The sequence below is a fragment of the Spinacia oleracea genome, chromosome 1 (genome assembly GCF_020520425.1).
Source record: "Spinacia oleracea cultivar Varoflay chromosome 1, BTI_SOV_V1, whole genome shotgun sequence".
NCBI lineage: Eukaryota > Viridiplantae > Streptophyta > Magnoliopsida > Caryophyllales > Amaranthaceae > Spinacia > Spinacia oleracea.
Window position 1 is genome coordinate 125,411,764 of NC_079487.1, and position 15,917 is coordinate 125,427,680.

At 38.4% G+C, this 15,917-nt stretch overlaps 2 protein-coding genes and 1 long non-coding RNA gene across 4 annotated transcripts; 2 read left to right on the forward strand and 1 right to left on the reverse strand.

Moving 5' to 3' along the window:
• The first annotated feature begins 1,477 nt into the window (after positions 1-1,477).
• LOC130459219 (serine/threonine-protein phosphatase 7 long form homolog) lies at positions 1,478-5,928 on the forward strand. 2 transcript variants are annotated; one of them, XM_056826456.1, is made up of 5 exons: positions 1,478-2,108; positions 2,792-3,707; positions 3,805-3,892; positions 4,733-5,164; positions 5,256-5,928. In XM_056826456.1, the coding sequence occupies exons 2-5, from the start codon at positions 2,797-2,799 to the stop codon at positions 5,793-5,795; spliced, it is 1,971 nt and encodes a 656-aa protein (XP_056682434.1). In that variant the 5' UTR covers positions 1,478-2,108; positions 2,792-2,796; the 3' UTR covers positions 5,796-5,928. The 2 variants fall into 2 exon arrangements, with proteins under 2 accessions (XP_056682434.1, XP_056682429.1); XM_056826451.1 differs by lacking the exon at positions 1,478-2,108 and adding an exon at positions 2,159-2,681.
• Positions 5,929-7,446: 1,518 nt separating this feature from the next.
• On the reverse strand, positions 7,447-15,597 carry LOC130459226 (uncharacterized). The gene is made up of 3 exons (XR_008918467.1): positions 14,785-15,597; positions 12,237-12,421; positions 7,447-8,746 (listed from the first exon to the last, which is right to left on the reverse strand). It is a non-coding gene; the product is annotated as an uncharacterized lncRNA (long non-coding RNA).
• Positions 7,531-10,643, forward strand: LOC110789539 (formin-like protein 4). The gene is made up of 2 exons (XM_021994232.2): positions 7,531-8,876; positions 8,974-10,643. Exons 1-2 carry the CDS (start codon positions 7,531-7,533, stop codon positions 10,325-10,327), a joined length of 2,700 nt encoding a protein of 899 aa, XP_021849924.2. The 3' UTR covers positions 10,328-10,643.
• Positions 15,598-15,917: the final 320 nt, after the last annotated feature.

Here is a 15,917-nt window from a genome sequence, read left to right on the forward strand (position 1 = left end):
TAAATGACCAAATTGAAATATAACTTAAAATATCATCTAAATTACTGTACACTATGTATGTACATGTAGATTATTTCCTTTGGGTACTTTTAGTCTTTTCTCACGTATGCTTATAATCATACCGATTATTTAGATATCTTTTTCAAGGTCAAACAAACCAAAATTTCGACGACATAGGACTTTGAGAGGGGTTATTATTGGGAATAGTCAATTCATTTAAATTTGAATGATCTTATTCAAATAACAAAAGAATAAAATTTGTTACATTCAACACTTAATGAACACACAATCACTTCATGAAAGAAAATATTTACAATTAAAGTTTTTACTAATTAAACGTGGAACCTCCTTGGGTACATTACGCGTATAAATGTCTACTAGTAGTATTTGTTAAAAGAAAATACTAAATGAAGCGTATGTATACAAGTTTCGATTTAAAATACGTAACATATACTGTAGTAAAACTGAACGAATACGGAGTTGTATAATACAGAATTTTGTAGTACAACTTCATGGTCATTGTAGTGACCACTATTATACACCAGCCAATCTTTATAAGAACAATCATACATCCCATATTTTATAGAGTTAATATCCTTCTAGAATTTTTTATTAAAGAAATATAGAACAATCTTCTACTTCACACAGACATTTAAAAGTAATTTCCGAATAATTTAGAGAGTTTTTAGTGTTCTAAAGAGTGCGTTCTATTCACCCGATTTTCACTTATTTTTCATGAACTTATCTTATCTGAGGTTATCTGGACTTAACTGATCTTATGTGATTTTATTAGAACTTATCAAAACTTATTTTAGTTACGGAGTATAAATCATATTTGGCCAATCTTATTTTTCCTAAACTTATCTTATCTGAACTCAACTGAACTTATCGGAACTTATTTTTCCTGAAAAAAGTGGAAATAAGGTGATTCCTTCCCTTCTTAATTATTGTTTTCTTTCTTTTATTGAAAAGATAACTAGGTAGAACCTACGCAAGAAGCGCTGCCTTACTCCCTACGATCATCGACTTCTTGTTACTGTTCTTGGTTCTTACTTCTTGTGTACACGAAATGTTTTAAACCCCCAAAAAAAACGCGCATTGAGAAAGGCGGGTATTATTGAAAAGTAAAAAGAATGAGAAAGCCGCATAATTTAGGGAAGAAAAGAGGGGCCCAAAAGGGAAAGAATCGGATCATGCTTATAAATGGAATATGAACTCACTCATTAAAAGTCGGGTTGACAATGAGTTAAATAACCAAATAAATACAAAAAAGTTGATTCACAAATAAATTAATGACATAATCACTGTAGAAACTAGAAAGTTTAAAATGGCATACCAAAAAAAAATTACTACGTACATACGTGGTTCTTAAATTCAATTAGAAAGATTGAAAGAGTAATACATGGTACTCCCTCTGTCTCTTTTTGTTTTTTACGTTTTTCTTTTTGGATATTTCAAAGAGCGATTTCCGTCAATAATGCACAAAGATAAGTTAATTCCCAAAATACGTTACTTTTTTTGTTAATTCCCACCATACCGTCCACGTCAGCATAGTGAACCGGTCTTTTTTTTTTTAAATAAGCAGCGCAAAACCGCTATCTGAGATAGCGGTTTATGGGGGTTAACCGCTATCTGAGATAGCGGTTCCTGTTTAATGAACCGCCATCTCAGATAGCGGTTCCTGTTTAATGAACCGCCATCTCAGATAGCGGTTTACCACTTATCACTTACCTCCAGGAAGCAAATTCAAAAAATCAAAAGCACAAAAAAAAACCCCGCTTTGTTCTGCGTCTCTCTCTCTGTCTCCGTCGTCCTGCGGTTAACCCGCCGTCGTCCCTGTTTCTCTCTCCACCGGCCGGCTCGCCGTTAGCCGACCTCATTCCTCGCCCTACCTCCGGCCGTCGCGTCGAGCCTCCTCACCCACAACGGATTCTCGAGTCTCTTTCTCACCCTTCTCCATCGTTCCTCCGTTTCGAAATTGTTCCTCAGCCCTTGCCGGCTGTCGGACCTCTTCCTCACCACCACTAGCCGTCGAGCCTCCTCATCAGCCACCAAAGCCGTCGAGCTTCTTTCTCACCCACCACCGGTCGTCGGTGGTTCGAAATCAGGTAAGCCCTAATTTTTTTTTGAATTAATATATTTGAAGCTAATTATTAATTCAGTAATAATCGTTGCTATGTTTAGGTTTGTTTGATGATGTTATTAGGAAGATCATGCTTATGTTTGATTGATGAGTTTATGATATGATTACCCTGAATTAATTGTAATTTTTTTTATTGTTAACGTATATCTAACCGCTATTTGAGATAGCGATGTTATGAATTATATTATTTTAAAGTGATTATGCTGTGATTTTTATTTTTTTGAATTATTTCTGATCTTTGATTCGTTTTAAGCTCTTGAGTTTTTCAATTTGGAATTTTAGTCTTCAATTTTTCAAGTTCAATTGAATTGAAATCAGATTATGATGGCCCAAATTAGGGATTTCATATTATTAATCATATTATTTTTTGTTTAGAATATGGAGTTGCCAGACTATCCTATTTATTGTCATTGGGGAGGGGAAATGAGATGGATTCGAGTGCTCGACGCAGTGTCAATGTAAAATCATGTAGCATTTGTCGACGTCAAGGGCATAATAAGAAAACTTGTGCAGCTAGGGGTGGTGTTGGATCATCGGGGTAATAAACTCAGTTTATATTTCTCTTGATGTGTGATTCTAAGTTTAATTTTTGTGCATATATTTCTTTTGACGTGTGATTTTACGATTTCTAATAAACTTCTTTTTCAGGTCTCATGGAGCCGACGATCCATCCCGGCCCACGTGATACTTCGGTTTTGACGTTGCAGGCGGAGCATAGGAGTGAGGATGTTTGGGGAGGGGGTATGGACAGGCTTTTGACGTGTCGGGAGCACGTGCTTGGTTTAGGAGAGTGGGTGATACATGATCGAGTCTTGGAGTTTGTTAGATTAGCAGGGTTCTATGGTGTACATAGATTGGTTGGTGGTGGATTAGCCTTAGATAGGTCTTTGATCACAGCATTGATTGAGAGATGGAGACAGGAGACGCACACTTTTCATTTGGCTGTTGGTGAGGCTACTATTACTCTGCAGGATGTCGCTGTTTTGTTGGGGCTCAGAGTTCATGGGGCTCCTGTCACAGGGGATGGTACTGGGGTGTGGTCAGCTTTAGTCGAGGAGTTGTTAGGGATACGACCAGAGCCTGGTGATGATGGAAAACCTGTTCTCCAGGGTTCATCATTGAGGATGACTTGGTTGAGGCGACACTTCAGTCAGGGCCCCCCTGATGACGCTGCTGATATTGTTTATGAGAGGTTTAGCCGAGCATATATTCTTGCACTTATGGGGTCCATTTTGTTTGCTGATAAGAGCGGTGATGCCGTGCAGCTCGTCTACTTGCCATTGATACGCGACTTGCGTAGAGCTGGGACATACAGCTGGGGGAGTGCGACCCTTGCTTATTTGTATCGACAGATGTGTCGAGCCGCTCGTAGACGATCCCGTGACATTGGTGGTCCACTTATACTTCTGCAGTTATGGTCATGGGAGCATATTCACATTGGTCGTCCGAGGATTTCGAGAGTTCGCGATGCTCCACCTCCTGACCCAGAGCATCCTATTGAGGTCGACGATCCATCTATTCTTGGTACTCAGCATCAGCGTGGAGTGGACCCCTTAGCATGCAGGTAACTTATTTGTTTAACTACTCATTACTACTTCGATAAATCAAGTAATTTGTTAACACTTTACTTTACTAACACTTTACTTTACTTGTTTTGTTAGTTGGCTTAGGGTTCACTTTTCATGTGGCCATACAGCTAGTGGACTCTCTTTCTTTAGGGATGCACTTGACCATCAAAAGGAGACACAGGTATTTAATATCTCACCTTACTAATTACTCAAATGCTTCTTTTGTTTCAAGTTAGGTCAACTTTGGTCAATTTTTGTCAATGTAGGTGCATTAAAGTCAACTAGTTCAACTTTGGTCTAAATTGTCAATTTAAGTCAACTTTGGTCTAAATTGTCAATTTAAGTCAACTTTGGTCTAAATTGTGATTAATTCAAGTTAAAAGCATAAAATGACCTAAATTCAACTAAAATAGCATAAATTGACCTAAATTCAACTAAAATAGCCTAAATTCAATTAGTTAGGTCAACTTTGGTCAATTTAAGTCAACTTTGGTAAACTTGTGTTATTTTTGTCTTAAATAGCCTACATTCACCAAAAATTGTCTAAAAATTCCCTTAATTCACCAAAAATTGCCTAAAAAGGCTAAAATCGCATAAAATAGCTTCAATTCACCTTAATTAGCCTAAATCCACCAAACATAGCATAAAAAGGCCTAAACTAGCTTAAATTCACCTAACATAGTCTAGAATAGCTTGGATTCACCTAAAATAGGCTAAAATAGCTTAAATTCACCTAAAATGGCATATAATAGCTTAAATTCACCAAAGATTGCCTAAAAAGGCTTAAGTTCGCCTAAAATGGCCTAAAATCGCCTTAAATAGCTTCAATTCACCTTAATTAGCCTAAATCCACCAAAAATAGCCTAAATACACCTAAACACGCTTAAGTTCACCTAACATAGTCTATAATAGCTTAAAATCACACCTAAAGGCTTAAATTCACCTAGAATTGTCCAAAATAGCCTAAAATTGCTTAATTTCACCTAAAATTGCCTAAATACTCACTTTTTACTTATTGTAGATGACTTGGCAGCCATATTCAGAGACGGTACTTGGTTTACTACCCGAGATTTGTAGATGTGATAGAGATATATGGCGCTCAGTTGTACCGTTGATTTGCTTTGACATTGTTGAGTACCACTACCCAAATCGAGTGATGCGTCAGTTTGGATTGGAACAGTCAGTTCCCGTTGCGTGTGACACGAGTGTTGATCTTCATAATGTGGATCGACGGCATAAAAACAAGAAGTTTGAAGAGATGCATCGCAAATATGTGGAGGAGTGGCGTGATCGTGAGAGTCGGATTGTTCAAGGCACTCCTTTTGCCGGTCATCGTGAGAGGATGAAGGAGTATATGGATTGGTATTGTAGCATCACGAGACTCCTCATTACTCCTGTTACACGATCACCCCCCACCACTCATTATCAGCCGTCTTCCTCTGATATTATTTTGGTAAATTAATCCTTGTTCCATTTTCATGTATAATGTTTATATTCATAACTAATGTTGAATTCTAATTATTGTTTCACATTCTTTTTTGTAGTCACATGCATTGGCTGATCTTGCCTCAAGATGCACTCGAGCTGTGGATTCTGCGTTAGAGTTACCTCCCAGTTTGGCCCTTCCTCTCACTCTTGATACGTTACGCAATTTGAGTTCCTCTTGCATTGAGACCTTATCAAGAGTGGGGCAAGAACATATCCTCCAACAATATGATTTAGCCTCGTCTCAGTGTACACCCGACACCTCCACCTCACATGTTTCTCGAGGGCGTGGTTTTCGACCACCACGTGCACGCCCTCCACCACTTACTCCTCCTCTACGCCCTCTAGCACTTACTTCTCCACACCCTCCACCACCACCTTCTCCACGCCCTCCACCACCACCTTCTCCACGCCCTCCACCTCTTACTCCTCCTGCATCTCCGCCAGCATCACAAGTTATTTCATCTCCTCCTTTGCAGCTTCTCACTTACCGGCGACAAAAGGGTTGCTCTCCTAGTCAACGTCCCGAGCCAATTGCCGAGGAGGATGAGTCCTCATTTTCATCGTCCGAGCATTCAAAGAAACAACGTAGAACTTAGATTTGAGCTACATTAGAAATTTTGTGTAATCTTTTGTTCTTTTTGCTAGTATTGGAACTTTTAGAACTTTTAGAAACTCATGTGTCATTATTGGAACGATTGAACTTTTGGAAATTTTTTGTTTGCACTCTTCTATTTTGTTGCATAAGTGTTATGGTTTGGTTGGTTGGTATGATTTGTGGAGGTTATTGGAGTTGGATTACAAACGTTGGAGTTGGATTATAGACGTTGTTGGAGATCTTGGATTTGTTTACAGGTTGTTGGAGTTGGACTATTTGGCAGAAGATCTCAGCCCATTTTCAGGCTGAACACTGGAAACTGCAAGTTTGGAGCAGGGGGCATTATGAACCGCTATCTGAGATAGCGGTTTGGTTTTGAACTAAACCGCTATCTCAGAATGCGGCTAAGTAGTATAAACCGCATTCTGAGATAGCGGTTTAGTTCTAAATCAAACCGCTATCTCAGATAGCGGTTTAGTGTTGAACCGGAAAAAAAAAAATTAGTTTTCTCTCTCCCTTGCTGACGTGGACGGTATGGTGGGAATTAACAAAAAAAGTAACGTATTTTGGGAATTAACTTATCTTTGTGCAATATTGACGGAAATCGCTTACGTTTCCTTTTATATTACCACATAAATAACTTAATATTGTATCAAAATTTGTGTCCAATTATTATTTTAACCAATCAAATTCATTGGGTCATTTAATCTCTCACACTTTTCCATTGGGACATTAAATTTTTCTCATTTCCCAATATCATAATTTTGATAAAAGTGAAAACATTATAAATAAAAGTAATTTATCTCGTTTAAAGAAAAAAAATTGAGGGATTTCAATGCAAATTAATTATTCGTTAAAACGCGTGAAAAATAACAAACGTAAAAAACAAAAAGAGACGGAGGGAGTACGTTTTATTAACCTTATTTCTGTTTTTTTTTTATAGATAAAATGAGTTCGTAATATAAGGGTATACTCAAGAATGGAGTAATTTATATGAGTACTTCATAACTATAAGTCCTAATAGGTGAAAATAAGATGAATAAAACGTATCTTTAATTATAAATTTTTAACTTTATTTTGGTATTATAAAAAATAAAATAAAATTAGTTGGTTACATAGTCGGATTGAGTAGTTTCTACTCCATGTCAAATTTCTCTAACAATATCCTAATAGAGTAGGCCAAATTTTCATTCTAATGACAAAGATTGACACTAATTTCACAACCAGAAGATCCAGCCAACAGAAAAAATAAAAAAAATAACACCCAAAAAAATTAAATTAATTTATTATTATTAGTATTGTATGCAACAAGGTCATAAGAGCAATACAAATTACATATGAGGAACCGTAGATTCGAACCCATATAAGGAGTCACAAATCCTCAATTATAACCAATCACTAGGCCAAGAAATAGAATCAGTGAATCACACTACCTTATCTTAATCACTAGTACTTCGTACAAGAGATCATCGACAACTTAGTTAAATACTTCATACATTCCAATATTATTGCACCATTTTCATTTTAGGAAAAAAAAGAAGTTGCTTTCACCCTACAAATAACCAATAAATCATTGGTTGATTTATGTATTTTTGGTTTTTTTTTTTTTTTGACTCGCTATTATATGCGCAATAGTATTGGAACGGAGAAAGTATAAATAAATATAAATTACTCATAGTCAGCAACCTGCTTAGTTTGACAATGTCTGCAAAAGCTAGCAGGAAAAAAGACCCAACATGGGAACAGCTCAACACCATCTTAATACAACAAAACCAACCCCCCCAAAAATATTACTAGAACTAATCAACAAACTTATTAGTTCCCCCTCTATCTTTCCCTCTTTCTCTCTCCTCCCTTTTTTGTTGTACAGATCAAAGGGGATGGCATTTCTAACAAAATCACAACATTTGTTTCTTACCAACATTTCGTTCTTCATCATCTTTGTTTTTCTTAATTCCTTCATTAATGTTTCATTATGTCAATCTAATCCTCCTCAGAACATTGAAACTTTCTATCCTTCTTCACCACCACCACGACCACCACCACCTCCTGCTGTTCCCCCTGGAGTAGTAGTAGTCCCTCCTATTCCGTCATCCCCAACACCGCCCACGCCACTGCTGTCGCCGCCACAGGATACGACACAGCAGGATCAGCAATCATCACGAGGGGGGACGTCTCATAGGGCGATATATACAGCTGTTGGTGTGACAGCTGCGAGTACTTTGGTGGTGGCTGCAGCAGTTTTCTTCTTCTGTACGAAATATACCCAGCGAAAGAAGAAGGAAAATGGGGGACAGGTTTGTGTTATGCCAGCAGCCATTCCTGCTTCTGGTGGAGGTGGTGGTGGTGTTGGTGGTGGAGGAAGGTTGCAGGCGTTGCCGCAATCAGAGTTTACGAGGTTTGATGGGAATATTAAAGGGTTGATAGTTGATGAAGATGGTTTGGACGTGTTGTATTGGAGGAAGCTTGAAGGGAGCCAAAGGAAGAGTGGACCTTTTCATAAGGATGCCTTTAGCAAAGGGAGCAATGGTAGGAGGACATATTCTCGAGGGAAATCGTCGTCTTCGTATAATCAAATACATCCTAAGGAGGAGCAAACAGCTAGGCTTCTTGGTTCTAAACCACCACAAAATGAAGCCACTTTTCAGGCTGTTGGTAGAGGAGAAGAGGCGGCGGTGGCTGAAAAAGTGGTTGTTGCTAAGGAAGGAATCACTCCTACTCCGCCTTTACCGCCTTCTATGGCTGCTAAGTCAGAACCAGCACCAGCACCAGCACCAGCACCAGCACCGCCACCAATGGCAGTCAAGAAAGCACCAGCTCCACCACCACCAGCACCACCAATGGCAGCCAAGAAAGGTCCAGCACCACCACCTCCACCGCTCAAGATGGGCGGATCATTAAAACCACCAGCAGCACCGAGGCGTACACCAAGTGGAAATATTCAGGAATCATCTGCAATTGGGGAAGAGGCATCAGGGAGCAAGAATGATCAGGTGAAACTGAAGCCATTACATTGGGAAAAAGTCAACGTTAATACTAATCATTCCATGGTGTGGGACAAAATTGAGCGCGGTTCATTCCAGTAAGTATCAGCATTTAATTTTGATAATTACCAGCTTAATAAATCTAATAATCTTACTTGAATTGAAAGCTGATTAGTACTTTTTTGGGTGCAACAGATACAATGGTGACATGATGGAAGCTCTTTTCGGGTGTGTTGCAACGAACCGCAAATCACCAAAGGGGGACACTTCTACAGCTCAAGGCAATGTCAATGCAAATGCAGCAGCCAAGATTTTCATTTTAGATGCACGACGTTCTCAGAACATCGCCATCGTGATTCGCTCGTTGGGGATAACTCGCAACGAGTTGATCGAGGGTCTCCAAGAAGGAAAGGGATTGAATGTTGAAATACTTGAGAAATTGACTAGGATGACTCCTTCACGAGAAGAGAAAATCCAAATCCTTGCATTTGAGGGAGATGCTGGAAGGCTTGCTGATGCAGAATCCTTCCTTTATCACTTGCTCAAGGCTGTTCCCTCGGCTTTTACTCGGGTTAGCACCATGCTCTTTAGATTCAATTATGGGTCAGAAATCCATCAGTTGAAGGAATCACTTCAAACACTTGACTCTGCTTGTTCTGAGCTTCGAAATCGTGGAGTGTTCTTGAAGCTTCTAGAAGCAATCCTAAAAGCAGGGAATCGCCTTAATGCTGGGACTGCAAGAGGGGATGCAAAGGCTTTTAATCTTACAGCTTTAAGGAAGCTATCTGATTACAAAAGCAGTGATGGGAAGACAACTCTACTTCACTTTGTGGTTCATGAGGTTGTTAGGAATGAGGGGAGACGGTGTGTTATGAACCGGAACAACAGTTTAGCTAGAACTAACAGTCACAGAAATTCAACCTCAAACCCAAACCCAAACCCGGATGAATCCAAGTCAAAAGAGGAACAAGAAAAAGAGTTCTTACAGCTAGGGTTACCTGTTGTAGGGGGGTTAAGCTCTGAGTTCTCAAATGTTAAGAAAGCAGCCACCCTTGACTATGACACCATATTGAGTGTCGGCACATCAGTGGGAGCTCGTATAGCTGAAACCAGACAACTTGTCCTGCAGTGTGGTGCAGATGAAGAAGGACGAGACTTTGTTAAGGAGATGAAAGAGTTTTTGGCAGCAGCTGAAGGAGAGATTAAGGTGGTACAAGAAGAGCAGACTAGGGTCATGGAATTTGTAACCAAAACAGCACAGTATTATCAAGCAGGTGGTTTCAAAGACAAACAGCCATTACAGCTGTTTGTCATTGTAAAGGATTTCCTGAATACAGTTGATCAAGCTTGTATAGAAATTGCTCGGAGTTTGCAACATAAGAAACCACCAACTACTGCTGGCTCCTCCTCCTCATCGTTATCATCATCATCACCTCCTTCATCACCCCCGAGCCCTGATATCTTAAGGACCCGTGTGACATTCCCGCGGTTACCGAAACATTTCTTGTCAGACAGATCGAGTGGAAGTGATTCTGATGATGATAGCTGACAAATACAAGATCAATCTCAAGTCTGACAAGGTTGCAGACTTCCACGTGATGTAAATAGAAGACGAGGAAAGTTACACAAGGTCCTTTTTTTCACTCAATCTGAAAGGGAAAGAAACAAAAGATTGATGATATTGAGTGATTCAGGATTTTTTCATTTGATTTTTTGAACAGGAAATGAGTGATCATTGTATTGTAATGTGATTATATCCCCAACACAACCATCCCCCTCCCCTCTTCCCATGATACAGAATGAAGGAATCAGTCTTAGAATTCTCTAATTGCACAAAAGAAAAAGAAATATTTGATATTCTGTAACTATAGCCCAGCATTTTAGGATATGTATTCACTATGAGATCGAGTTTTAGGTATCAATAAAATTGTGCTAGTTCAGGGCACAGGAGATTGCAGTCGTTGAGAAAACATATTTCCTATATGTTACGGTACATACTTGCATATGTGAGCTAGCTGGGAACCTATGCTGTTTCATCACCAGAATTCTGGTTACATTTCGAACAGACTATGTCCTGATTCTGAAGATTCGAAGTCATAAGCACTTACACTGTTACACACTTACACCAACAAATATGGCTTATTCTTCGGTCTAGTCACTAACTCACTATATTCCCTTGTTTGAGTCTGCAGGCAGGTATGTTTGCCTTTGTTTAATTTTAGTTGGAAGAAAATTTTGTATATCGTTACTGATTTTTCTCAGACTACAAGTCTGTAACGCATGTACAGAAGATTGAGAACGTATTAGGAAGATGTAAGGAGAAGAGAAGGGAACGCAATTGTTAATTAGCGATAGTATATAAATTTTCGTAGTAAGATAGAAAAACATACTATCACTGAAACATTTGTATTGTTTTAATACAAGAAGATTGAAATTTAAAAGGAATACATATGTGAAAAACTCCCAAAACACCCCGAATTAGGTAATAAATCATCCTTCCATAAAGGAAAACCCTTGATAAACCCCAGCTACAACTCCAGTACCACCAAACTAACAACACCATGTTCCAAATTCAATCACTGAAACACAAAATCAGCCTCATATAGAGCTTTAAACTTGGTGGATTCCCAGATGTATGGACGGTGTCCATTTCTTAGAATGACGATTGGGAATGCATGGAGAGGGAAATCCAGGGCTTTTTCCGAATTTTAGTTTTTGTTAGTGTAGAAGTCATAATTTGAAGATAGGAAACGGGTTGGAAAAAGGTAAAGGATCCTATTCCTAATACATACATACAGTGCTGAACAAACTAGTGGCCAACTTATCCGAGGTAGGGTTTCCTGAAGATAATGGAAGTTGAATTATTTTTTCTTTATCCACATAGTAACAGATTCTGTGTGTTAGATTAATAAGGATAGGATTTTGACATAAAATGATCCAAAATCATCTATCTTAGCATAAAAACACCATTGTGAGACTTAAGCCCTTAGCATGGTGCCTTAAGATTTGTTACTAGGCACACAAATTTTTATGTTAGATTATCTAGGGATTGCTTGAGTAATGTAATTGATGCATTTTTTACTCCCATAGTAATATTTTCTTTTTCTTTTGAGGGGAAGAGAAGGGGAATTAAGTAAGAGGAATGTAGGGTTTCAAAAGTCCCTGTGCAGCTCAATAGCTTTGCATTACCAATTTGTTTATGTGTACTCTTTGTTTTATATCCAGAAAAAGGGTTCTGAAGGTAAGAATTAAAACTGGAGTGGCAATGAAGGGAGTGCCCATCTGCAGACTGTCATATTACCAGATTAATCCTACCACAGTTTTTGATAGTTATTGTCATCAAACCAATGGATGACTGATGCATAAATTTCTCTAAATATATCATCAATAGTTCCGCAGAATACAACATCAGTATTGAGAATAACTAATTGATTAGAAATAGTTGGCCGGGGTTTTACCTGCTAAAGCCTTAATCCCTATGCATCACCGGCATCCTCCTCCCTGCGCATGCATTATCCCGGCTCTGTTGTGTTTCGCCCATTGGAGGCTTGAATGGTAGGGCTCCGTGGTTTTGATGTGGCCTGCAAATGCTTTTTTCCAGTTCCCAGAGCCATCTCTGGCACTCTGCTAATAATAGCAAAACCTGCAAACATAAATTTATGACACTAATTAGCATTTACTGATACATAACTTATGCCAAGGTACTTAATTACAATTGAACATGTTATTCTTGTACAATTCTGTATCTATATGTTAGTACTTGGAAAGTTGTATTCATGCTAGCTACAAAAGCACAAGTGCTGAGAGGAGCTTTATCATCATGTTGTGCTCGCAAGATGTTCCGTGTTGGTTATTGAATCTTAAAAAGCTTAGTTAGCAATTTATCTATACCTGATCCTGACCCTATACAATGAATATAAGTAAACAGATTTGCATTTATTCGCCATAAGCTTCCTTTTCTTGTATTTGTTCAAATCGATTGCAGGGGGCATATAACTTGTTTTTATTTCCCATGATTATGAAACAAGTGTAGATCTCTCTTTGTCTTGGAAGGAAAGTCTTAAACTTGTTATTCAGCCCTCTTTCTACAATGTATAATCTAACCTACTATTCTTCATTCTCGAAAGATAGCTGGTATACTGTGTTCTTTAATCTTTATCTTCACACTAGACGACTTATGTTTAGGCGTTTAGCTGCATATTATAGGACTTTCCTTCCAGCTTCTCTTTAGCATTAGGTCTAAATCTTTCCCCTCCTCGTCCTCTCTTTAAAACTCTTACGTTCTGTCTCTGGACATGTGTGCATAAATCTCTCTTTTATCCCTTCCTTCATGTGCTCTTTTGGGCTTGCTCCTTCTAATACCAGCTCTTAAATGGTTTTGACAGAAATGAATCAAATAACTATCTCATGGGCGGTCATGGGCCTCACTCTTGACTGTATAATTTTCAATTTTGGTTTCTAAAAATTGAGACCTCGAACTTCCTAGTTATATAAGCAGGCGATTAATGATCATAAATCCTTCTAGAAGAGACCAAATCCATATTCCAACGGCTATTGATGAATCTCTCTGCCTACTATGGAGTCTGTGGCTGCTGAAAGTTTTTTACAGTATCCCAGGGTAGATTTGTAAAGGTAGTTGTTAACCCTCCGAGAACAGTATAGTAGCATATAAAGAATTAACGAATTTTGTCAAAAGGAAATCCAAGATAATAAAAACCCAAATCACCATTACTATCTGTCTCCCCTAAACCCCCTTCTCTTCTTCCTCTGTACTTAAGAAGAACTGACGAAGTGCTGCTCCATTCCTCTTGATTTTCGATATGGAATCACATGTAAAATCTTAAAACAAACAGGCTGCAAAATTGAGCTACTAAATCAAAAATATTCAGCTCAACAATACTTGCAGGGAACAGCCAAAACATGAGGTTGCTGCATGTAGTATACTGAACTAGGATCCGACACTTTCGAAGTTGCCATGACTTTTACAGCACCCTGGAGTGTGACATCGTTAGTCGAAGCACAAGTGTTTTGCATCTCAACATACTGCTGCATATTTTTTTCTCCAAGCCATTCTTCTGTTTTCAGCCAGCTTTTTTGGCAGCCTATTGAGATTCAATCAAGAATCAACAACATTACAGACATCATATTCACCAAAATTAATACTTCCTACTAAATTTACCAATTATGACCAGACAAATGACAATTCACATGCAATTTTAAACAGGTTTATCAGCAAACATTCACAGCTTTATTCAAAGCAAAAGGATTTATTTTGAAGATTCTCAACTACTTAGTCATCAACTTAAACATCTAACGAACCAATGAGGTTTTGACCTAGAGATTGACTTAGGGTCTGTCTATAACAGGTTTCAAGTTCGAATCACCCTTCCCTATTTTATAATTTATATTGTACTTGATCAGTATTTACCTAATTCTCTAATCACCCCACGAATCGCGAACCGAAAAAACGAATTATAACATAAAAATGGTACAATTTTGGTCTAATTTAGCAAATTAGGTAGCAAATTGCGTACCCGTACCCATTCTCGTACTAGCGAACCAGGTAACAGTGTACTTGACACTCATTGGCACCCAAAAAAAAAAACTTAAACATCTACTCATATTTGCAAATTAGTATACAACCCCATGAAGCCTATTTGATTAGAAAAATGGTATAGTGGCCCAAAGCACGGAGCATATTAAGCATTTAAGCTATTTATACGGTAATACCGGTGAAAGCCTGATTTTGTGGTGAATTGCTTAACTAAGTGCTTCATGTATTTACTTAACTAAGTGCTTCGAGGAGAGGAAATGCGGAGACTAAGAGAATTATATAAAATTGCAAAAAGTGCAGAACCCTTTAACATTTGGTAAAATTTTCGAATATTAAAACCCAGATTTAGTGCTATTACGAAAAGTCGAAAACCCTGATTTGGGAAAACTCAAACCCAATTAATTGATTAAGAGTACTACCAAAAAAAAAAAAAAAAGAGGAGAGAGACTAACGGGGGTGGTAGAATGGTAAGCAAGGACGGAAACGACGCCGTTGCCATGGAGGGAGGCAGCTCGGAAAATGGAGTGGGAATGGTGATCGTAATCGGAGGCCCGCGACTGATAAGAATAAAACCAAGAGCCTTCATCTTCAAATGTTGATCTGGTTGAAGTTGATAATCTCCGTAGTTTTTGATTTGGAGCTTAATCTGGCTATCCGCCATTGCCACATTGAGTATGAACCTCAAGTCCTCATCATTCTCTCACTTGATAATTGTTTGCTACGGCTACTTCTCCCTAAAACCGCAACCAAAACCTTTGGCACTTCCAAACTCTTTTTGGTTGTGTGACTAAACTATAGTCAAACAGGTTGCACGAGTACAATTTGAGTATGACCCGTCTCAATTTTTTGAAGGCGAACTGGCCACAACAACACCAATTGTGACTTGGATAGTTGGGTGTAAAAATTGTTGTATGTTAAGCCGGCCCGAGGCCCGCCCGGATCTGGCACGAAAAACTCGATCCGGCACAGACACGAAAAAAAGCACAGTTCGAGAAGAGCGTGGGCCAAAGTTGGAGCATAATTTTTTGGAAAAGTACGGCACGACAAAACACCAAAATTTAGTAAAATTAGGTTTAGGCACGACGATTCGTGGGCCTAGGCCCTATTTTAAAATTTTGGACCTGGCACGACCAGACTTGTTGAAGAGTAGGCTTTGTGTGGGCGGGCCCATGGGCTCGGCTCTAAGCCAGACCCGCCTCACAACCATCTTTAGTTGGGTGCATCCAACGACACGAGTGCACGACTTTTTTTTTCTTTTTCTTTTTTGCAGGGGGTGAACTATATTTTTATTCTAGTTTCTTTTTTAATAATCCGTATGAGTTATAAATTGTATGGTTAATCATTTGACTGAAGCTTTCTATTGCAAAATAAAAACAATATACGGAGTATATAGTAAGTTAATAATATAATAACAAAATTTAAGTGGTTCTAAATTTCCCCAATTTATTTTAACAGTTTTGAAATTTTATTTTGAAATAGTCAAAGATTATGTTTTTGTTATTTAAGTTTCCTTTATCAATTTTAGATTGACTTAAACACTTCACCTTTTAATTACAGAGGGTTTTCATAAGTTGTGAGTTTTTTT

Coding starts and splice junctions, on each gene's coding strand:
- LOC130459219 (XM_056826456.1), top strand. CDS start 2,797: ATGGAGCCGACGATCCATCCCGGCCCACGTGATACTTCGGTTTTGACG. Junction 3,893..4,732: donor ACCATCAAAAGGAGACACAG/GTATTTAATATC, acceptor TACTTATTGTAG/ATGACTTGGCAGCCATATTC. Junction 5,165..5,255: donor CTTCCTCTGATATTATTTTG/GTAAATTAATCC, acceptor TCTTTTTTGTAG/TCACATGCATTGGCTGATCT.
- LOC110789539 (XM_021994232.2), top strand. CDS start 7,531: ATGGGAACAGCTCAACACCATCTTAATACAACAAAACCAACCCCCCCA. Junction 8,877..8,973: donor ATTGAGCGCGGTTCATTCCA/GTAAGTATCAGC, acceptor TGGGTGCAACAG/ATACAATGGTGACATGATGG.